The 22,049-nt window shown below is 53.0% G+C and overlaps 2 protein-coding genes across 2 annotated transcripts; one reads left to right on the forward strand and one right to left on the reverse strand.

Annotated features, from left to right (window-relative positions):
- Nucleotides 1-5,628: 5,628 nt before the first annotated feature.
- Nucleotides 5,629-6,489, forward strand: LOC307068413 (cytochrome c-like; the record flags this gene model as incomplete). The annotated part of the gene is made up of 1 exon (XM_079726255.1): nt 5,629-6,489. Exon 1 carries the CDS (start codon nt 6,004-6,006, stop codon nt 6,487-6,489), a length of 486 nt encoding a protein of 161 aa, XP_079582381.1. The 5' UTR covers nt 5,629-6,003.
- Nucleotides 6,490-7,344: 855 nt separating this feature from the next.
- PFAS (phosphoribosylformylglycinamidine synthase) lies at nt 7,345-20,669 on the reverse strand. The gene is made up of 27 exons (XM_079724759.1): nt 20,510-20,669; nt 20,289-20,424; nt 19,732-19,837; nt 19,165-19,354; nt 18,971-19,076; nt 18,487-18,627; nt 18,244-18,368; nt 17,947-18,075; nt 17,202-17,333; nt 16,943-17,071; nt 13,575-13,648; nt 13,307-13,463; nt 12,958-13,019; nt 12,649-12,810; nt 12,280-12,405; nt 12,017-12,148; nt 11,530-11,760; nt 11,214-11,394; nt 11,052-11,135; nt 10,671-10,826; nt 10,330-10,449; nt 9,875-10,020; nt 9,543-9,750; nt 9,302-9,393; nt 9,108-9,222; nt 7,879-8,202; nt 7,345-7,788 (listed from the first exon to the last, which is right to left on the reverse strand). The coding sequence occupies exons 1-27, from the start codon at nt 20,649-20,651 to the stop codon at nt 7,478-7,480; spliced, it is 4,017 nt and encodes a 1,338-aa protein (XP_079580885.1). The 5' UTR covers nt 20,652-20,669; the 3' UTR covers nt 7,345-7,477.
- Between the last annotated feature and the right edge of the window lie 1,380 nt (nt 20,670-22,049).

Below are 22,049 nucleotides of genomic sequence, written 5' to 3' on the forward strand. Positions count from 1 at the left end.
CAGCTCCTCTCTCTCCTCTCTTCACATCCAGTGCCTGGTGATTCTACCTCCTGACATCTTTTTTTTTTTTTTAATACATTTACTTATTTTTGGCTGCATTGGGTCTTCGTTGCTGCACGTGGGCTTTCTCTAGTTGCGGCGAGCGGGGGCTACTCTTTGTTGCGGTGCGCAGGCTTCTCATTGCTGTGGCTTCTCTTGTTGTGGAGCACGGGCTCTAGGCGCGTGGGCTTCAGGAGTTGTGGCTCAAGGGCTCTAGAGCACCGGCTCAGCAGTTGCAGCGCACGGGCTCAGTTTCTCTGTGGCATGTGGGATCTTCCTGGACCAGGGCTCGAACCCGTGTCCCCTGCATTGGCAGGCAGATTCTGAACCACTGCGCCACCAGGGAAGTCCCTCCTGACATCTCTTGAGTCCTTTCATCCCTCTCCATCTCCACGGCCGCCACCCTAGTCCTGGCCAGCACTATTTCTGTCTGGAGCGTGCAAAGCCCTCTTATGGGACTCCCCACATCCTCTCCTGTCTTCTTCCTCTGCAGCTGGAGTGATCATGTCTCTCCCTAATATAAACCCATTTGGGTGGTTTCCCATTGCTCTTAGGATAAAATCCGCATTCCTTGACATGCTCTGTTAGGCCCTTAACTGTGCCTGTTCTGTTTCCCATTGTACTTAATGTTCCAGACAGACTCATCTTTGTTCAGTTCCTTAACTCGCTTTATTGCTCGCCTCTGAGGCTTTGCAAATATCTTCGGCTTTCCCTCCCTCCCCTCTCCCGTGACCAGCCGCTAGTCATCCCTCAGGTGTCAGCTAATCCTGGGAACCCTTCCCTGATCCAGAGAGTCTGGGCTGCATCCCCTGCTGTGAGCTCCCACCTGTACCCTGAGCTTCCTCTCAAAGATGTTTCATTGAAATTGTCTGCTTCACGGCCCTCTCCCACTGTGTGTGCACCTGCCCAGGGAGGAGGCCCTTGACAGTTTTCTTACCTGAGTGACAGATGGGGTGGGGCTCCCTGTTTCACACCCTTTGTCCCATTCTCTAGCCACGGGCTTCTCCTCCAGCCTGAGCAGACAGATGAAGCTGCACAAAGCCACCCGTCCTGGGAGAAAATGGCCCACAGTCGCCGCACTCCTAGTGGACTGCTCACATAGGAAGGTCTTTCCTGAAGCCCAAGACAGGTCTCTAACCCAGGCCCCACCGCAGCAGTGCCCGAGGCTCCACCATCTGGCTGTTTGCTGCTCCCAAATGTCTAATGACAGGCTGAGGATTTCTTTGATTTCCGCCCCAGGGTCTTGAATGCAGCAGGTGCTGGGGAAATAAATACAGCTTGTGGGACCCTGGGGCCTCTGAAGGCTCAGCTGCTTTGGGGGACACCCCCCTCCCACAGGCTCGCAACTGTCTGGTGTCCACCTCCTTTTTTCCTTTCTACCCCTGTTGTCCACACCTGGGTTTGGGCGGGGTGACCCAGGTGCTATTTGGAGGGCCGCCCAGGGGTGCGCTGGCCTGTTAGAGAGGCTGGGAGCCGCTCTGGAGAAAGTGGCCTTCTCCAGGGGTCCCATCCGGACCCCTGCACACACGTACCCATCTCTGTGCCCGGCCCTCCTGGAGCCCTTCTTCCAGCACATATCAGGCTGAAAGGGATGAACGCATGCTCAGTTCAGTGCCGTGTCTTTTTCTGTGAAATTGAAGGCCCTGTTGGCTGCCAGGCAGGTGTTAAGACAGAGACAAGACTTACTGGTTCTCCCTGTCTCTCCACGCCCCACCCCGCCCCGCTCCAACACATGCATACACCGTCCTTCATTTGACATGAGGACAGAGCTTGTAACTTTGAATGACTGGAGGAATGAAGTAAAAAAAGGGAAATGCTTGAGGACTTGCAAAGCAAAGCCACCCATAAGCCCAGTTCACTAAGTTCACTCTTCTATTAAGGAAAAAAATGTGTATCAACCTTTACTAACTTTAACATTCACATTTATTCATTTGTTCAACATATATTTACTGAGCACCTTGTAGGTGACAGGCACCATGCTAGGTGGTAGGATACAGTGGAGGGCAGAAATGGAGTTCCTGCCCTCATGGAGTTTACACTCTACTGAGGAGAGGACTCGTTGAGCAAAGAAACACATCGTTCAATGTTAAGATTGCAATGGTAAAAAAAAACACAACACCAGAACAAAACAACAACAACAAAAGATTGCAATGCTGAAAAAGAAATTACAACAGTGACTTGGGCTAGAAAAGGAGGTGTGTGATGCTACCGTAGGGGCCTCCAGTGTCTAACAAAGAATTTGGTCAGAGAGCTGTTGACTGATGAGACCCCCAAAAAAGACAAGACTTAGGTTTGGACATTGTTAATGGTCTTGTTTCAGACCTCGGGTGTAGTGAGCTGAGGTCACCATACTCCTTCTGTTCATGGTACATTATTATCATTGCTCCACTTGGGTGCCCTCTCTTATTACCTTTGGTCTCTGTTTCTCATTCCGATTCCCCGCTTCCCCCATAGGTGGGTAATGCTGAATTTCTAATGGGACAATCTGCCCTGTTGTCTGGCTTTCTCTGGGAAAGCTGATGGGTTGGGATTTTGTCAAATGGGAATGATGAAAAGATACTGGGTCAAGTTGAAGGGCACCGGAAAAGCTGTTACTGGAAGTTGGATAAGGAGGGAAAAAGAGAGAAGAAATGGATTGGGGCAAAGATGTGATTGAGCTGGAGGTCCTGATGACTTTGAGATCCGAGTACTGAAGAGGAAGATGCATGATGGAAGGAAGGGAGGTTATGGTCAGAGGTAGGGTGCTTGAGTGAGTGTGGAAATGAAGCCCATCTGGGTGATGACAAAATTCCATGGCCGAGGTAGAATGGAGGAAGTCATTGGAAAAAGGTTCAGGTTGCACCCCTTCCTTTAAGAACACGTAGAAGTTGTATACATCATTTTCTCTCCTACCAATCAGAATTTAGTCACAGGGAATTCCCTGGTAGTCCAGTGGTTATGACTCCATGCTTCTACTGCAGGGGTCACAGGTTCAGTCCCTGGTCAGGGAACTAAGATCTCACATGCCATGTGGCATGGCCAAACACAAAACAGAATTTAGTCACAGCTGTAAGGGACACTGAGAGATGTCATCTTTATTTTGAGCAGCCACAACCCCTGCTAAAATACTGGAGGGTCCTATTTCTAGAAAAGGGAATCAGATATCGGGGAACAACTGGCATCCCCTTCCACAGGGAGTGATGGGGAAGTCAGCAGAACACAAAGTAGGGGGTGAAGGTGATATAGAATGGCATGAACCTAAAATGGGCAAGATTTTCTTCGAAGGGGGTGGAGAATAATCTGGGAGTGGTACAGAGAGGACCCAAACCCCAACTCCCTGGCCGGAGGAAGGTGAGATGAGGTTTGAGAATAAACGCCACCACCTGGAGGGGCTGTGGAGTGGCTTTCAGAGCAGTTGGTTTCCCGGGAAGGCAAAGAGAGGCAGAAAAGAGCTAGCTGGTAGTTTGCTAGACGGCCTTTGGGAGAGGTGGGGAGATAGAAGCTGGGTCAGGACCAGCAAGGACAGGGTTGTGAGGCTTCTGGATAAAAACAGAAGCTGAGCTGACTTGGTTTTGGTAGTGTCCGAGGGTGGGTCTTGCTTAGCCAGGGTAATCTAAACCAGAAACCGCTCCAACTCCAAAATGCATGAATTTACCTGTCACAGCCAATCAGCAGGGTACCTCACATACCATCCTTCTAGAAGCTTTTGCGTCAAGCGCTTGTAAACCTGACATCCAAGACTTGGTATCAGCCCTCAGAATTGTGCATTTGAGATTACCTATATTTTTTACACACACACACACACACACACACACACACACACACACACGGCTTCCCAGCATCAGGGAGGAATACTGAAATGCCAAAAATGACCCCTACTCCCGCAAACTGCTCAGGGGAGGTCAGTTTGCAAAGCAATGAGAAAAAGACCTGAAACAGTAATTTTCTCCATAACCGTGATTCAACACTGTTTCATCAGTCTCTCCTTAGGCTACTCTACTAGGAGTGCACCACTCAGCCTCCCCATTCCCCCACAGGTTCAACATCCTCAGGGATCTGAGAGTCCAGTCTCCATTCTGAGAGAAATTTCTTTAACCAAGATGTTGAGCTATTCAGGGAGCAAACTGACTTGAGCTGTACGACAGGACAGTCACAGAGGTCATGAGGAAGTGGCCTTTACACACACTCCTGTGAGCAAAGGGAGCAAGGACAGCTGTCAGCAAGAAGTCCTGACAATGCTGCCTCCGGAAATGTGATTGCAGGGCAGTAGGAAGCAAATGCTGCAATTTATTTAACCTTAATTCTTCCTTTGTTTTAAAAAGGGAGGGGAGCTATCAAGTACTTTGCTGAACTCTTATGAAAAATAATTTAGTTACATATAAAATGCCTAGCATATGCTTGGTTCATGGTAGGTGCCGTATACAGAAACTATTTTTTTTCAGCTTTATTGAGATATAGTTGACATATAACATTATGTGAGTTTAAGGTGTACAAAGTGTTGATCTGATACACTAGCAAGTGATTACCACCATACCGTACACCTGCATCACACCTTACACCTGCATCACATCGCATAATTCCTACTTCTTTTTCCTGGTAAGAACATTTCAGATCTACTCTGGTAGCAACTTTCAAGTATATGATACAGTATCATTAGCTATAATCACCATGCTGTACCTTAGATCCCCAGAGCTTGTTCATCTAATATCTGGAAGTTTGTACCCTTTGACCAACATCCCCCTTTCCCCCGTCCACCATTCTCGTCTCTGAGTTCAGCTTTTTTTAGATTCTACATATAAGTGAGATCATATAGTACTTGTCTTTCGCTGACTTATTTCACTGAGCATAATGCCTTCAAGGTCCATCCATGTTGTCGCACACAGGATTTCCTTCTTTCTTGTGGCTGAATACTATTCCGTTGTGTATATACATATATACATCGCATACAGATATTATTTATTTATTTATTTATTTATTTATGGCTGCATTGGGTCGTCGTTGTTGCGCACGGGTTTTCTCTAGTTGTGGAGAGCAGGGGCTACTCTTCATTGCAGTGTGTGGGCTTCTCATTGCGGTGGCTTCTCTTGTTGCGAAGCACAGGCTCTAGGCACATGGGCTTCAGTAGTTGTGGCTCACGGGCTCAGTAGTTGTGGCTCATGGGCTCTAGAGCGCAGGCTCAGTAGTTATAGCGCATGGTCTTAGTTGCTCCGCAGCATGTGGGATCTTCCTGGACCAGGGCTCGAACCCGTGTCCTCTGCATTGGCAGGCGGATTTTTTTTTAATTTATTTATTTTTGGCTGTGTTGGGTCTTCGTTGTGGTGCACGGGCTTCTCACCGCAGTGGCTTCTCTTGTTGCGGAGCACGGGCTCTAGGCGCATGGGCTTCAGTAGTTGTGGCACGCAGGCTCAGTAATTGTGGCTCATGGGCTCTAGAGCACAGGCTCAGTAGTTGTGGCACACAGGCTTAGTTGTTCCGCGGCATATGGGATCTTCCCGGACTAGGGCTCGAACCCGTGTCCCCTGCATTGGCAGGCGGATTCTTAACCACTGCACCACCAGGAAGTCCCACAGATATTATTTTAAAGCCTATTAGACCATAAAGTCCCTGGTGGCAGCGACAGTGTTTGGCACTGTAGCAAACCATCGAAAATTAATGGAATGAATGAGTGAATGAATGAAAGAATAAATGCATACTAAAGCCTCAGTGCTAGGGATAAGGAAGGGAGCTGCTAAACTAGGAGAAGCAAAGATCAGGAATATTGAGTTCAGAGGCCAGCAGCAGGGCAGTCCTATGACTCAGCTGGAGACACTGTCACAGAAGCTGCCAACAACTGCTTACTTAGCACAGCGCTGCATTTAAAAAGAAGAATCGAGGGCTTCCCTGGTGGCGCAGTGGTTGAGAGTCTGCCTGCTGATGCAGGGGACACAGGTTCGTGCCCCAGTCTGGGAGGTCCCACATGCCGTGGAGTGGCTGGGCCCGTGAGCCATGGCCACCAAGCCTGCGCGTCCGGAGCCTGTGCTCCGCAACGGGAGAGGCCGCAACGGTGAGAGGCCCGCGTACTGCAAAAAAAAAAAAAAAAGAATCGAGAGAGCAGGACGTTCGGCTTGTGAGTGGGAACCTCTTAGTCGTGCACGTCGAAAGAATGATTTAAAAATGGATGATGTTGAGAAGGGCAAGAAGATTTTTGTTCAGAAGTGTGCCCAGTGCCATACTGTGGAAAAGGGAGGCAAGCACAAGACTGGGCCAAATCTCCATGGTCTGTCTGGACGAAAGACAGGTCAGCCTGTGGGATTCTCTTACACAGATGCCAACAAGAACAGAGGCATCACTTGGGGAGAGGAGATGCTGATGGTGTATTTGGAGAATCCTAAGAAGTACATCCCTGAAAGAAAAGTGATCTTCACTGGCATTAAGAAGAAGGGAGAAAGGGCAGACTTGATAGCTTATCTCAAAAAAGCTACTAATGAGTAATAGTTGGCCACTGCCTTATTTATTATGAAACAAATGTCTCATGACTTTTTATGTGTACCATATTTAAATTGATCTCATATACTAGAATTCAGATCATGAATGGATGATGTAGTATTTCTGTCCTGATTTGAATAAGATTGGCTTGTGGCTAAATGAATATGGTCAGCTTTTTGAGTTTTGATAGTAATTCTGGTTCAACAAGTCCTATCACTGTTTTCCCCTTCTAAAGAGATGATTACACTTGAATAAGGAATGTTAAACTTTTCAGGGATATGGTGAATGCCTTCTCAAACCCTATAGGAGATTGGTTTTATATTTAGATTTCTATAACTGGTTATATTAATATATTTAAATACTGAGAAGCTCCCTTCACTGTCTCATAGATGAGCAAAATTCACCTGTGTTTCAAGTTGTGTTCATTTGCCTGTTAAAGCAAGGGCTGAAGATACACTGACGATGTCCACTTTATCTTTTTGGTCTTAACTATGCCAATTTAATTAAAATTCTCTATCATCTAAAATTTAAAAAATAAAATAAAAATAGAAAGAATCCAGGAAGCTTCTGCTGTTTTCCAGATGAGCACACTGAGGTCCTGACTTGCTTGCTTTTGTCCGCCCCCATTCCCTTAAACCCCGACGAGGAAGGGGGGCATAGGACATCCCTCCGAGCTCAGATAAATGACATGAGTGATGTGGTGCAGGGAAGCGGGGCAGTGGAACCCCCTCCCCCCATGCATCCTAACTTCCCACCGCAGGCTCTTTTCTCTGAACCGCATGTTGCTTCCCGGGCCCACAAAGGACAAAACGTGTTAGAACAGAACTGAAAACAGATCCAACAGCGTAAGGCATAGACAGATTCATAAAATCAGCCGAGGTTTTTTTGGGCATTTTGGTCCTTGTCTGTCCAAGACATACAGAAATAATATGAGGTACTTCTAAAGACACCGTGGGTGAAAACCACGGGGCCCAGGGGAGTCTCCCCGGCCTGCTCAGCAGCCTCCTTCCCGGGTCCAGTTTCGGGCATTAATGAAGAGCTGGAGCCAGGGCGAGGTGGTCAGAGTGTCAAATGGAGGGGGTCGCCACGCCCACTGCCAAGGCCTCACAGATCGCTCAGGGTGAGGCATGAGAGCCAGGTGGCGGCCATCGGGGGAGCAGATGCCAGCCACGCCCCCTGGGGACCCGTTGGGATTCAGGGGGTACTGTTCCGTGGGGTTGCCGTCATCGTCTGCCCAGTGCAGCGGAGCCAAGCCCCTGGCCTCAATCTGGGCTTGGAGTTCCGGGGAAGAAAATGCCATGTAACCTGGGGCAGAAGAGGGACATGAGAGCAGAGCTCCCTGGCGTCCTCCCCCACCCTTGCCCTCAGGCCCTCCCCGCCTCCCCATAGCCTGACCTTCCCCGTGGGCGCTCCACACGGGCAGCACCGCACCCTCCATCCCTCGCAGCATCAGGGCCGGCCCGGGCCCCACTCGCACGCTGGCCCAGCGCGACTCGAAGCGCCCTGACCGGTTGTGGCGCAGCAGGAGACCGGGCCGGGCCGGCCAGGACCCATGGCCCATCTCCGCCGCCTCGTCACCAGGACTGCCTCCCACCCAGCCCAGCAGGGCCAGCAGCTGGCAGCCGTTACACACGCCCAGGCTGAAGGTGTCTGGCCGCTGCCGGAAGCGCCTCAGCTCAGCCCCGGCCTGGGGGTTAAAGGTCACCGCGGCTGCCCACCCTAGGAGGGAACAGGAGGCTGGGGTGAGCGCCGGAATGAGGGGGGACCGTCGCCTTTCCATCCCAGCATGCCCCATTACACTCGCCCAGGACCTCCCCCCTTTGCAGAGCTCAGGGCAAACGCCAGGGAAAAAAAGCAGGTTTAACTGATTGAAACATGTTGCCAACTCCTGGGCCTGAGACGGCCCATGACGAGTTTTCTGCTTAGGCAGCAGAGCATTTTCAAAAATTTTTATTCAGTTGCCTAACATTTAATCAGGATTTCTGGCTTGTCTTGAAAAACAGAAAGATCTGGCTGTGCCGAGCCTGCTTTCGGACAGGATAGCCTGCTGGAGCTGAGTAGCAGCTGCCACTTCTGACAGGGCACATGCCCCCGGGGCTGGCACGGTGCCACCCAGCCCACCTGCCTCACAAGCTACCTGCAGGGGGCTTCCCTGGTGGCGCAGTGGTTAAGAATCCGCCTGCCAACGCAGGGGACACGGGTTTGAGCCCTAGTCCGGGAAGATCCCACATGCCACGGAGCAACTAAGCCCGTGCGCCACAACTACTGACCCTGTGCTCTAGAGCCCGCGAGCCACAATTACTGAGCCCGTGTGCCTAGAGCCCGTGCTCCACATCAAGAGAAGCCACCACAACGAGAAGCCTGCGCAATGCAATGAAGAGTAGCCCCCGTTCGCTTCAACTAGAGAAAGCCCGCGCGCAGCAACGAAAACTCAATGCAGTCAATGAATGAATGAAAAAAAAAAGCTACCTGCAGGCCTGCTGGCGGCTGGCCCAGAATGAACGCGCTCACTCCCCTGGCCAGCCTCGTGGAGGCGAGAGGCCAGTTCTCAGTCAAGGGAGAAGGGGGCTAAGGCAGGTCTTTAGGAACGTGCGGGGAGCGAGCGGGCAGGGCCGCACACCCACCTTTGGCAGAGCCCAGGACGTCGGCGTAGCTGAAGCCGCCCACGAAGGCCATGCCTTGGAACATGTCCAGCCTGACTGCTCCAGAGCAGAGGTCCTGCATGGTCACGTCCCACACCTGGCAGGAGGGGGAGGGCAAGTGTCAGAGGGCCCATGGCCCAAAGCCCAGCCCCGGCTCTGCCAGGCAACCTGCTCACCTCAAACCCAGCCAAGTGGAAGGCATCGGCCATCTCCCGGTCTCCGTTACTGCCTTCTTCTCGAAAGATGGCAACTCGGGGGGTGGGACCACCTGGGGGGAGAAGGAGTGTCCATGTGCCAGAGGGTTACTCCCCCACCCCAGCCCCCCAGATGCCTTGTCCAGGGCAGGCCCCCACGTCCAAGCCTTGGGCTCCTCCCCAAAGTGCCCGGGCAGCCAAGCCACTACACACATTCCCTCACCAGGCTCATGAGGCACAGAAGCTTTGGGAAAGGTGGGGGGCAGGCAGTAGGTGGGCCCCGTCCGCTCCCTCAGCCCCCCTTCTTCCTGGGCCACACAGTTGGGCTCTGCCTGCAGCCGATCCAGCTGGAAACTGGTCTCCTCCCAGAGGGCTCGTAGCTGCCCAACGGGCTCTTCCAGAACGACAGCCCCGTTCACTGATACCCGGACCTAGAGAGGGGGGCAGATCTTTCAGGGGCTGAGAGCAAAGATGTCCACGTTGGGCCCCCTCCAAGGCTGGCAGAGGCAAACCACGACCTTCCCTCTGCAGGCCTGCCATTCCTCACTTCCTCACCATGGCGTGGGGCCCGGCGTTGCCCGTGCGGCCCAGCTCCAGGCAGTGGAGGCCAGCCTCCCGGTAACGTGTCAGCACTTGGGCCAGGTCTGGCTCTTGCACCTCCAGCACCAAGCCTGGCTCCTCAGCGAACAGTACAGGCAGCGCTGGGAGAGTAACAGAGGGGTCAAGGTGACTAGGGTATTGCCAGGGACTCAGAGGTGGAGTCAGGTGGCTATGGCTAAAGGAACGAAGGCAGGGGTCAGGGATGGGGTGAGGCCTGGGAAAGCAGGACCAAGGATGTGGCCGCAGGGTCTGCAGGAGGTTTCAGAGGTGCCACCTGGCTCAGTGGTCAGAAAAGACAGCAAGGGACTCAAGGGAAAAGGAGTTGGGGACACTCTACTCTTTAATAGGACGTGGGGTCTGCAGGATGGGGCAGGCAGCCCAGGCTGGAATCTAGACCTCAGGCTCCTCACCATTGACCCCAGGGGCAGGGACGGCCACCTCTATCCCACAATTCCCAGCAAAGGCCATCTCCAGCAGGCAGGTGATGAGACCTCCGTCACTGACATCGTGGCCTGAGCAGAGGAGGCGGTCTGGAGGAAGGAATAAAATGCTCGGCAGCCTTGGGACCCAAACCTGGCGGCCCCGCCCCCCTTCTGGGCAGTCGGGAGAGGGCGGGGGCGAGAGTGTGGGCTCACTCAGAGAACCAGAGAGAAGGGCGTCAGATCCCTCTTGGCCCACCCTCACACGCTCAGCTGGTCAGTGCCTGCCCCATGTCAGCCACAGGCACCGTCTCCTCCAGGGCCTCACTCACCTTTCAGCAGCCCTTGGGTGATGCCAAAGGCTCGCACCAAGTTCTCGGGAAGGTCCAGATCAGGAGGCTGCTCACCGAGCTGGGAGAAACACTGGGCCAGAGCTGTGCCCCCGAGCCGATGGTGCCCAGGACTCAGAGGCACGTAGAGCAGGTGGCCTGGGGAGACAGGGGCGGGGTGAGGGGAGATGGGTGGCTCAGGAGAACCCCTCCCGCCATGCTCGCTGAAGTTCCCAGGATGTGGTGAGGCACCCAGACCACCAGCCCCAGAAGGCACCACGGCCCCAGTGCTGAACGGGGGGGCCCAGCACTCACGAAGCAGACCCCAAACAAAGGACCAGGCTGTGAATCCACAGTGCACCGAGGAGAGGGAAGAACGCATACCTCTCCCTCCGGGACACTTGAGGTCTGGGGTCACAGTGGCTGTAATGTCTGGACAGACAGCATAGGCTGAGATGACCAGCGACCCTGCAGAGCAAGGAGTGGAGAGTGAGGCGCAGCCCGGCCCACAGACCCGCCCCTCGCCCTTGGGCGCCCAGAGCTCACCAGGAGCCCGCACGGTCTCAGCGCCAACCCGGGCGGCCATGCTGAGGGAGTCCTTGCCACCGTCCACTGCCACACCCAGGGCCGCCATCACAGCCGCCACAGCCCCACAGGCGTCGGCCAGAGCCGCGCCCTCCCCCTGGAGCTTGGCCGCCCACATCCAGTTCCCGCTGCATTTCACGTCCTGGGAAGCGGCAGATACTTGCGTTAGGGAGGGAGGGCGGTGTGGAGAGGCTGCGGGCGGAGGGGTGAGCAGGCGGTGGTTGCGTCTGCGTCCCAGAGGCCTGGGGCTCCAGGGCAGAAGCTGCAGGGGACTCACCGGGAGGTCGGTGACCAGAGCAAACACCAGGTTGGTGAGGGCTTCGGCCACGGCCAGCCGGGCAGCAACCTTGGGGTCCAGCAGACTCTTGACTGGCTGCTCTCCCAGGGCTGTGGCAGCCCCTACAAGCTCCTGGTGACTCAGTGCCACCACTGCCACGTCTGCCAGAGGGGTCTGCAGGGGTCCCACACACTGCTGCTGTGCCACCAGGCCGCCCACGGAGCGGTCCACCTGCGGAACCAGGTGGAGTTGGCAAGAGGCCAAGGGACAGGGACAAGGGGGTGGACGGAGGCCTGGCTCACCCTGGACACAAGACTCGGGGTGGACAGCAGGGGCTCAGGCCATCGGGGTAGCTGCCCTGCCCCTGCCACATCCCCCTCGGGCCGGGTGGGCTCCCACAGCCATCCCCTGGGCTGGGCGAGCAGAGGGAAGGGCGCAGAGGGCTGAGGGGGCGGAGCAAGGGGGCGGAGCAAGGGGCGGGGCAGACCTTGCTGGTGAGGTAGCGCTTGCTGGCCACCGCAGGCAGCCTGAGGACCCGTGCCAGGGCCTGGCGCACGCTCAGCCCTGGGGGCAAGGCCAGGGGCCGCAGCACGGGGAGACTCCTCTGGAGGAAGAACTCCTGCAACACAGGTGGCAACAGTGGTGTGAGCGCCTGGGGAGGCGCTGGGCACACAGGTGACAAAGCACGTGTAGGGCAGACGGTCTGAAGGGCTGGGCCAGAGAAGGAGAAACCTCCCGCCCCCCATATACCTTCCGGGGCATCTTGCCCAGCACCCAGTCCAGATCCAGGTCCACAGGGGTCGGGGGAGGTGTTGGGGGGGCATCCCCCTGGCCATCTCTTCCCACAAGACACTCCCGATCATCCACCAGCACTATCTGTAGACCACAGGGACACCGCCCAGAGAGAACGAGACTATGACCACCAGCAGGGAATAAACACTTCTGGAAAGCCGGGCAGAGGTGCTCCGTCCACCGGACTTGGCTTCTCCTGTTGAGCCCCCTGGCCCCACGCTGGTCCCCACGGCGCCCATGCTCTCATCTGTTTCCTGAGACACGCTCCCTCCTGGGCAGCTCAAGCCCACGCACAGCATCTGTTACCGACTCCCTGAGCCAACTCACCCTCCTGTCTCCCGTGATGGTGCCCACAAAGCAAACTGGGCAGCGTTCCCGGGCGCTGACACGACTCAGGAAGTCCCGGTCGGGGGGCCTCAGCAGAAGTGCATTTGACTCCTGGTACTCGGCCCCCCAGATTTCCAGGGCGTTCAGGGTCGGGTCCCCGAGCTGCACATCCATGGGGGAGGACGAAAGGGAAGGGTCAGCGGGCGCTCCCAAGTCTCATGTTTTTGCTGCGAGTGGGGGACAGATGGGTGGGGCCAGCTGGGACCGGCAGGGGCAGGGAGACAATCAGACTTCAGGGAGGAGACCCACCTGGAAGCGGCTGGTATAAATGACGGCTCCGGCTGGGTCACTCAGCTCCTTCAGGACGTTGCCTGGTGAGAGGGTTTCCGGGAGAGGCTCTCATCTGGCCCTGGTCAGTACCGGGCAAACAAAAGGCCGTTCCCAGCCTCCAAAGGAGCCCCTAATTCTGTGCAACCCTGTTTGAACCACTACTGCACCCTCTCCAGCAACTAACCCTGAGCCTGTCCAGAACGTGTAGTGGGTGCAGAGTGGGGCCCAGAGCTAGCTGGTTGGTTGCAGATCCGCGATACCTCTCCCCAAACTGAACCTGGCAGGAGACCAGGTAGGCCTGGTCCTCCGTCCCAACCCCTCCTCTCACCATTGCCACCGGCGCCCTGGTCATGAAGGCTGCAGATGGGGTTTCCTCTGGGGGCCTCCACACAAGCCCGGATCACACGGTTCATCTTCTGTTCCATCTCCGGGTCTCCCCGCTGCACAGCCCCAAAGTCCAGGTCGCTGGCGTTGTCTCCCTGCACCTGGGAGGACAGATGGCACATCTCAGCTCAGGGGGGCTGGGAGCTCACACCCCACCCATGCATGGGGCCCAGAGATGTCATGGAGTTGGCACCTGAGCTATTTGCACTTGCCTGCACGGACGAAGCAGCTCCGCCCCCAACTCCAATCCTGTAGACAGGACCCCCAACCTTCACAACGTCCATGCCTGCAAGGAAGGAGGGCAGAATCGGAACACCCGGGAAGTGACCAGACGTGTGAGAATGAAGCAGTGTGAGGATAAAGGGAAGCCGGTATTAGAGGAGAGCAATCAAAATTCTTTGATTGGGTAAATACACTTTGAGGAATTTACCCTCCAGATTTATTCACACAGGTAGAAAGCACCTACGTACAAAATTAAATACGACAGCATTATTTGTATTACCAAAGACAAGAAATAAGCTAAATGCTAGCAACAGAGAACTGGTTAAATAAATTATGGTATAAGCCATATAATGAAAAACTAAGCCACTGAAACAGAGAATTTTTTTTTTTGGCTATGCCGTGCAGCTTGTAGGATCTTAGTTCCCCAGCCAGAGATTGAATCCAAGCCCTCAGCAGTGAAAGCACGGAGCCCTAACCGCTGGACCACCAGGGACTGCCCCCGAAAAAGAGAGTTACATATGAATATAATGAAGTAATCTGATCTCATCAATATGAAATGATCTCCAAGTATATTGCTAAGCTGAAAAAAAGCAAGGTGCAGAAGTATGCCTACCCACTTAGAACAGCATCAACAAGAATAAAATACTTAAGACTTACACACTGAAAATTAGGAAATATCTTAGGAGGCCTAAATAAATTGAAAGAGATCTCATGCTTATAGATTGGAAGACTTAATATTGTTACAATGGCAATACTCCCCAAAGCGAACTGCAGAGTCAACACAATCAGCCACCTTTTTCAAAGAAACTGACCAGCTGATCCTAAAATTTATATAGAAATTCGAGGGACCTAGAACAAAGCCAAAACAATCTTGAAAAAGAAGAACAAAATTGAAGGACTCATACTTTCTGCTTTTAAACTTACTGCGAAGCTACAGTAATCAAGACAGTGTGTTACTAGCAGGAGACAGGTAGATAGATAGGTCATTGGAATAGAACTGTGAGTCCATAAATGAGCCCAAACATTTATAGCCAACTGATTTTTGGCAAGAGTCCCAAAACAATTCAATGGGGGTAAGAACAGTTTTTTTCAAAAAGGATTGTTAGAACAACTGGATATCCACATGTGAAAGAAGGAAGTTGGATCCCTGCTTCATACCATATACAAAAATTCAAAATGTATCAGAGACCTAAATGTAAAAGCTAAAAGCTATAAAAGTATTACAAGAGAATATATGAGTCAATCTTGGTGACCCTGGCTTAGGCAGTGGTTTCTTAGTCATGACAATATAAGCCAGAAGCCACAAAGAAAAAATATACAGATAAATTATACTTTACCAAAATTAAAAACATTTGTGCTTCAGGGGACACCATGAAGAAAGTAAAAAGACAACCCACAGGATGGAAGAAAATATTTGCAAATCATTTACCTATCAGATAAGGGGCTAGTATCCAGAATATGCAAAGAACTCTAACTTAAACTCCAAAAAAAAAAGACAACCCAATTTAAAAATGGGCAAAGGACATGAACAGATATTTCTCCAAGGAAGGTATACAGATAGCCAAGAAACATAGGAAAAGATGCTTAACATCCTGAGTCATTAGGGAAATGCAAATCCAAACCACCATAAGATACTACTTCACATCCACTATGATGGCTATAATCAAAGAGACAGATAAGTGTTGGCAAGGATCTGGAGAAATCAGAACCTTCACACACTGCTGAGGGGAATGTAAAATGGTGCAGCTGCTTTGGAAAACAGTCTGGTAGTTTTTTCAAAGACTGAGTACAGTTATCATGTGACCTAGCAAGTCCACTCCTAGTTACCTACCCAAGAGAACTCAGAACGTAAGTACATAGGAAAACTTGTACACAAATGTTTATAGCAGGACTTCCCTGGTGGCGCAGTGGTTAAGAATCTGCCTGCCAACGCAGGAGCCCTGGTCCAGGAAGATCCCACATGCCTCGGAGCAACCAAGCCCGTGCATCGCAACTACTGAGCCTGGGCTCTAGAGCCAGTGAGCCACAACTACTGAAGCCCATGTGCTTAGAGCCCGTGCTCCGCAACAAGAGAAGCCACTGCGATGAGAAGCCCGCGCACCACAACTAGAGAAAAGCCCGCACGCAGCAACGAAGACCCAACGCAGCCAAAAATAAATAAATAAATAAATAAAATGTTTATAGCCGCATGATTCATAATAGCCGAAAAGCAGAAACAACCCAAATGTCTACCAACTAAGGAATGGAGAGACAAAATGATATAGCAACATGACGGAATATTATTCAGCCATAAAAAGGAATGAAGTACTGATACATACTATAATATGAATGAACCTTTAAGACATCACGCAAAGTGAAAGAAGCCAGACACAACATTTATAACAGGGAAATTCATCGAGACAGAAAGTAGATTATTGGCTTCCAGAGGCCGAGGAAAGGGGCATGGGGAGTGACTGCTCAGGGGTGCAGGGTTTCTTTCTGGGATGATGAAAATGTTCTGGAATTAGTGGTGATTGATGCACAACTTTGTGAATAGACTAAAACCACTGACCTGTACACTTTACAAGGGTAAACTTTATGTTACATGAATTACATCTTAATAAAATGGTTATTAAAAAAATAGGTGGGGAATTCCCTGGCGGTCCAGTGGTTAGGACTCGGTGCTCTCACTGCTGGGGCCCTGGGTTCGATCCCTGGTCGGGGAACTAAAATCCCATAAGCTGCCCAGCGAGGCCAAAAAGAAAAAAAAGGTGTGCACACATGCTATTTGTTTAAAAAAGGGGGGCAAATATACACATGGGTCTGTTTATGTATGCAGGAAAAACCTCTGGTAGGGTACGAAAGTAACCAATTAACATTGGTTATCTCTAGGGAGGGAAACTGGGTGGCTGAAGGTCAGGGGAAGGAGAGTTTCCACTGTATAACCTTTCTTTGCTTTTTAAATTCTGAGCCATGTGACGGGTCACCCATTCAATAAATGGTACCTGGCCTTTATCTAGATTCCACCACAGGTCCTAGCATGGTGCCCAGCACCCGATGGGCACTCAGTAAATGTTGACCGATTGAAATGAGCTTGCAGATAAAAACAGGCCCTGGATAAACACTGGCTGCCTTGACTTAGCAGGGTGGGCCCCTGCCATGCAGAAGTCAACCCGGGAAGAAACAGAGGCCACACAGACTGAGCCTGCCCCACTGGCATAAAGCCCTGCCCTGCCTTAAAAGCCTGTACTGGGGAGAGGAAACATGAGCTGGGAGGTAAAAAACAAACCACTGAAGTTCCTCTAAATTCCACTTCTGCGGCTGCCACGTGCTGGGGAGAAAGCTGGTTGGACCTGGTAGCGAGGTGGCGGGCTCTTACCTGGCTCTGGGGGCTCCTTGCTCACATGCTCAGCTTCCATGGACCCAATGCCTCCACTAAACATGATGGGCTTGATCCACTCACGCCGCTGGCCATCTGGGAGCTGGAGGCCCAAGGAACGGGCAAAGCCTGAAGTGTAGACAGCACAGGGACAGGGGACAGGGTCTAGTCAGCCAGGCTCCTCAGCGCTCACTGGGTCACACACCTCACCCCACCCCGCCTCTGGGACTGTCATCCCCCATGCCCCTGCAAGCCTCACCAGCCAGAACTGGTTCTCCAAACTTGTTGCCGTAGTCAGAAGCCCCATTACTGGCCTCGATGGCAATCTCCAGGGGTCGGGCAAAGTTCCCAGGATACTGGAAGCTTGGATCCTCCCAGGGCATACTGTAACCTGGGCAGGAAGGAGAAAGATGGGTGGACTGTAAAGATGGAAGATGGAGGAGTCAGGGCCCTTCAGGAAGAGTCTGACTCTTGGGATCAGAGTTCTTAACACTTTCCAAGAAACTGGATTTGGGGACTTCCCTGGCTGTCCAGTGGTTAAGACTTCCCCTTCCAGTTGGGGGGTGGGGGGGAGGGTGTGGGTTCGATCCCTGGTTGGGGAGCTAGGATCCCGCGTGCCTCGCAGTCAGAAAACCAAAGGATAAAAGCAGAAGCAATAAACAAATTCAATAGAGACTTTAAAAATAGTCCACATCAAAACAAAACAAAAAAATTGGATTTTGGGGGCAGTTGATGGCCGTAAGTCCAACCCAGTACCTCAATTCTTTTTGGCTAAGTAGATACTAGTTTATAAAGAAAATTGTGGTTCTGCAAAGCCAGATCTGGGTCTTCCTTGGCCTACTGTCCTCACAACCATGGTTGGCGAAAGGCCAGCTACTCTAGAGCCCTCCCTCCCAAGAAAAGGTAACCATGATGACCCTTTGACCTAAGAGACAACAGTGTCCGGTGCCTGCCAGGACAAGGGATCTGGAAGGGGAGATGGGTAGAGAGGAAAAAGACGGGACCTGGGATGTGCAGGTTTCCAAAGCAATAGCCAGCAGTGCCAGCCACCACGTGGGCCCCGCGGCCTGTGCACTGGACATCTCGGATCCGGCCCCCTGTGCCAGTGGTCGCACCGCTGAAGGGGGCTACTCCTGTGAAGAGAGAGGGAGGGTACGGGTACTGAAAAGGCAAACTCCACCTCTGACCACCCCACTGAAAATAAGGACAGGCAGCCAACCTGCTGGTCCCCAGGTGGGCCTGGGGCCTTTGCCCTACCCTATACTCTGACCCTGCCTATCCCTCCTGGGGACTCATCTCACCCGTGGGGAAGTTGTGGGTCTCTGCCGTGAAGACGACATGTCTCAGCCCCTGACGTTGCCGGAAGCAGCTTGGCCGTGAGGGGTCCTCGGGACGCAGGAATTGGACTTCCTTCCCCTGGATTGCACTGTGGACACATCCGTTCTGAGTCTCACTTCCTTCCTGGCATCTGCACTTACCCCACCAGAGCCTGGGGCCTCCCATTCCCTGGGTCTGAGGTCACCCCAGCTAAGGGCACAGCCCACCTGCTGTTGTCACAGAATTTGAGGACGTTGTTGGGGTGCGAGGATGCCTGGGTGCTCATGATGGACTCAAACAGCGAGTGTGCCAGCTCCTGCCCATCCATGTGGAGTCGGCCCTTGAAGAACCAGTGTCGGCTGTGCTCACTGCAGGGGGTGACATGGGGAGGGAAAGGCAGGGTGGAAACATGGGTCATTTCTCAGGCCTTGCCATGTCTTCTCATCAGCATAAACGGCAGAGTTACGGCCACAGGTCAAAATAGATTCCAGATGTCATAAGCTTCCAACAGTCTGTCATTGTGGATGGTCCAGATCCAGCGTGAAGATAAAACCAAGATGTGAATGCAGACTGCTGGATGGATGGGGAACCCAGGTACTCATACAGACTCAGGGAAGCCCCTAGGCCAAGAGAGAGCCATGGAGAGTCCCTGTGGTCTTTCCTTCCAACCTCCACGGGATCAGACATCAGAATGTCCCCATTCCTCCCCACCTATTGGACTGAGCCAAGTCGAAGGCCTCCACAGTGCTGGGGTTCCGCTGCAGCTCCTGGAAGCGCTTGGTGTAGAAATCCAGGTCCCAGGAGTCTAGGGCCAGACCTAGGAGACAACCACCAGAAGAGCTGACTGTGGGACTCAGCACCCCTACTAGCCTGGCCTGGGCCTTCCTCCAGGGACCCCTGCTCACCTAGCTCCTGGTTGGCTTTCTCCAGGGCAGCCCGGCCCTTGGCCAGTATGTCAATTGGGCCGCCGAGGGGTGCTGGGATGCACCCCAGGGAGAAGCTCTGGATGGGACAGGGGAAGTGCTGCTCCGTCATCCGGTCATGCAGGGTAGCCAGGGCGATGGCCTCCAGCTCAGCCGAAGGCGGGTGGGCAAACTAGGGGTGGAGACACACACAGAAGGCGAGGGGTGCAGGGTTGAAGAATGGACAAAATGGTCCACCCTCGTCCTCCAAGCCACACAGGACCAGCCCACTGCTAGCCTCTCTGGCACCTTTGTTCAGATTAGAAAAAGATGCTCCTTCCAGGCACGAGTCCCTGTCAGCATGCACAGATTAGTAAGGGGAGCACAGGCTGGGTTTCTGTCCTATTCACTCCTTGACCAGGTGGCCTCAGGCAGTGAACAACCTGCAAACAGCGCAGGCGTCAAAGCAGGAACTCCTCCTCCTGCTTCTCATCGTTTCCTTAGAGTTTAGGACCCAAAATCTCTCCCGCTTCCTCCTCCTGATCCCCACCTGGCTGCCTATGAGCTCACCGAGAGCAGGTAGCGTCGAGTCGGCTCCACGCGGTCCACGGCCCCCAGCCCCGCAGCCTGGCACACTGACACGATGTTGCTGGATGTTGGCGTGGAGAAGTTCAGCCTGTGGATTGGTTAGGACCAGGTGGTTAGAGCCCCAGCTGAGAAGGTGGATCCTGCTCACTGCTGTCCAGGCAATCTCCCACCTCTACCTGCCCACACCACTGGCCTCCAGCCTCAGACCTGGGCACCAAGAAACCTGCTTTCAAAGGTCATTCAAATCAAACCGTAACTGTTCTTGTAGCAACAAAATACTTCAATTTCAACTTCCCAGAATACAACGTGTTATATTTCCAGAACATGCCTGGCAGCTGGCTCAGTCTTCAAACGTATCTTCCCACATGGGGAAAGCATTTGCACAGCTTTCTAGGCGGGGAGTAGGATGAAGGGAAAACAAGTCTCCCAAGGACCACAAGAGGAGGAAGAGGAATGAAAGTGGGAGGGGTGGCAGTGTGTTTGGAAAGGCTGACGGGCTCTGGACCACGGGATGGGCTACCCGAGGCTGAGACACTTGCCTGGGCCCGACCTCCAGCAGCAGGTCAGTGGAGCCGGGAAGGAGCCAGGACTCCTGAGCGACATCGTCCAATAACAAGGGGCAGCCAAACAGCCATGTCAGCTTCTTCATCTCCTCGGCGCTCGGGGAGGACTCAGCTGCAGGGAGACAGGGCAAGGACACCTTGAGACACTGTGCCTGGCACTTGGTACCTCTCCCAAAGAATCCAGTAAGTGGCCCAACCTGTCCAGTTCACGTTGTAGCACAGCTCGGTCTGGACACCCTGCAGCTCTGGCAGTTCCCCTTGCAGCTTCCTTTGAGTATATTCAGAGGCTGCCCTCTCGTGGCCAGAGGGACGGACATAGAAGTGAAGGACTGAGGACATCTCTGTAGGTGTCCTTTGCTGGCGAGATGAGTTAGAAAAAATAACATTCACTAGAGCCTATCTGTTGAACTGATTTCAAGTTTCAAGGACAGCTGAGGCTGCGGAAGCATAGGGATGTGGTGGGGGAAAGCAGTGGGGGCACTGAGGCATAAATGTATCCTGGTATTTCCCGTCCAGTGTGGTCAAGGCCACGGGACTGTGGGTACCAACCTAGCACTTTAGGAGTGGGAAAGACTTCCTAAGGGAAATGGCATCTAAGTGTAAACCTGAAGGATGAGCTGGACGGGGCTGGCCAGTGAAGTCAAATGATAGTGCCTCTACTTCACTGTTTCAAAATATTATCTCCCTGCTCAAGGTAAATCCAAAGCCTCTAGCCTAACAGTCATAGGCTCTCCACATCTATTCCCCAACTACTTTTCAACTTCTGATCCCAGTGCTTCTCAATAGGACCCTAGCTTTACTCACTAAACCCTGCCTAGCCTCCTCGCCATTCCTTTGCCCCATCCTAGAATGCCTATGCCTATCCCTATCCTGTCCAAAGCTTTCCCATTTGTCAAGGTGAGTACAGGTCTCACCAACTCTGGGAGGCCTTCTTCACTGCTCCAGTGCTCAGGGACACCTCCCTCCTAGCAGAGCTGAGGGCTTCTGATCTGCACCATTCATTCAGCTCTGATCTCTCTCTCTCTCCCTCTCCCTCTCTCTCTCTCTCTCTCTCTCTCTCTCTCTCTCTCTCTCTCTCTCACACACACACACACACACACACACACACACACAGAGGTCTCCCAGGTGTACACGGCCTCTTCCCAAGGAAGTGGGAAGAAAGGAAGCTCATTGCTCCGCTTCTTCACTTGGATGACTCATAGGCATCTCAAATCTAACTTACTCAAGGCTGACTTTGACTATTCTGTCAAGGTCACCAAAAACTGCAACATTGCCAATCTAGAGGTCACTTAACTTCTTACCTTATTCGACCTCTCAGCAGCATTTGACTTATTCATTCTCTACCTCTTGAAACACCCTCCTCTCTTGGCTTCTTTTTTTTTTTTTTTTTTTTTTTTTTTTTTTTTTTTTTTGTGGTACGCGGGCCTCTCACTGTTGTGGCCTCTCCCGTTGCGGAGCACAGGCTCCGGATGCACAGGCTCAGCAGCCATGGCTCACGGGCCCAGCCGCTCCGCGGTATATGGGATCCTCCCAGACCGGGGCACGAACCCGTATCCCCTGCATCGGCAGGCGGACTCTCAACCACTGCGCCACCAGGGAGGCCCCTCTCTTGGCTTCTTGACGCCACTCTCCCGATATTCCTCTCCCTTCTGGTTGCTCCTTCTCGGTCACCTGTGCTGGCTCCTACTCTTCTGCTCCACCTCTAAATGGTGGGCGCCCAAGACTGCGCCCTTTGTT

Source organism: Hyperoodon ampullatus (genome assembly GCF_949752795.1).
Source record: "Hyperoodon ampullatus genome assembly, chromosome: 19".
Classification (NCBI taxonomy): domain Eukaryota; kingdom Metazoa; phylum Chordata; class Mammalia; order Artiodactyla; family Ziphiidae; genus Hyperoodon; species Hyperoodon ampullatus.

Excerpts from the sequence above, each read along its gene's own strand:
- PFAS (XM_079724759.1), bottom strand. The coding sequence starts at position 20,651 with ATGTCCTCAGTCCTTCACTTCTATGTCCGTCCCTCTGGCCACGAGAGG. Across the intron at positions 20,425-20,509 it reads CTACAACGTGAACTGGACAG|CTGAGTCCTCCCCGAGCGCC; the intron begins GTTGGGCCACTT and ends GTCTCCCTGCAG. Across the intron at positions 9,223-9,301 it reads TCCACTTGGCTGGGTTTGAG|GTGTGGGACGTGACCATGCA; the intron begins GTGAGCAGGTTG and ends CCCTCCTGCCAG.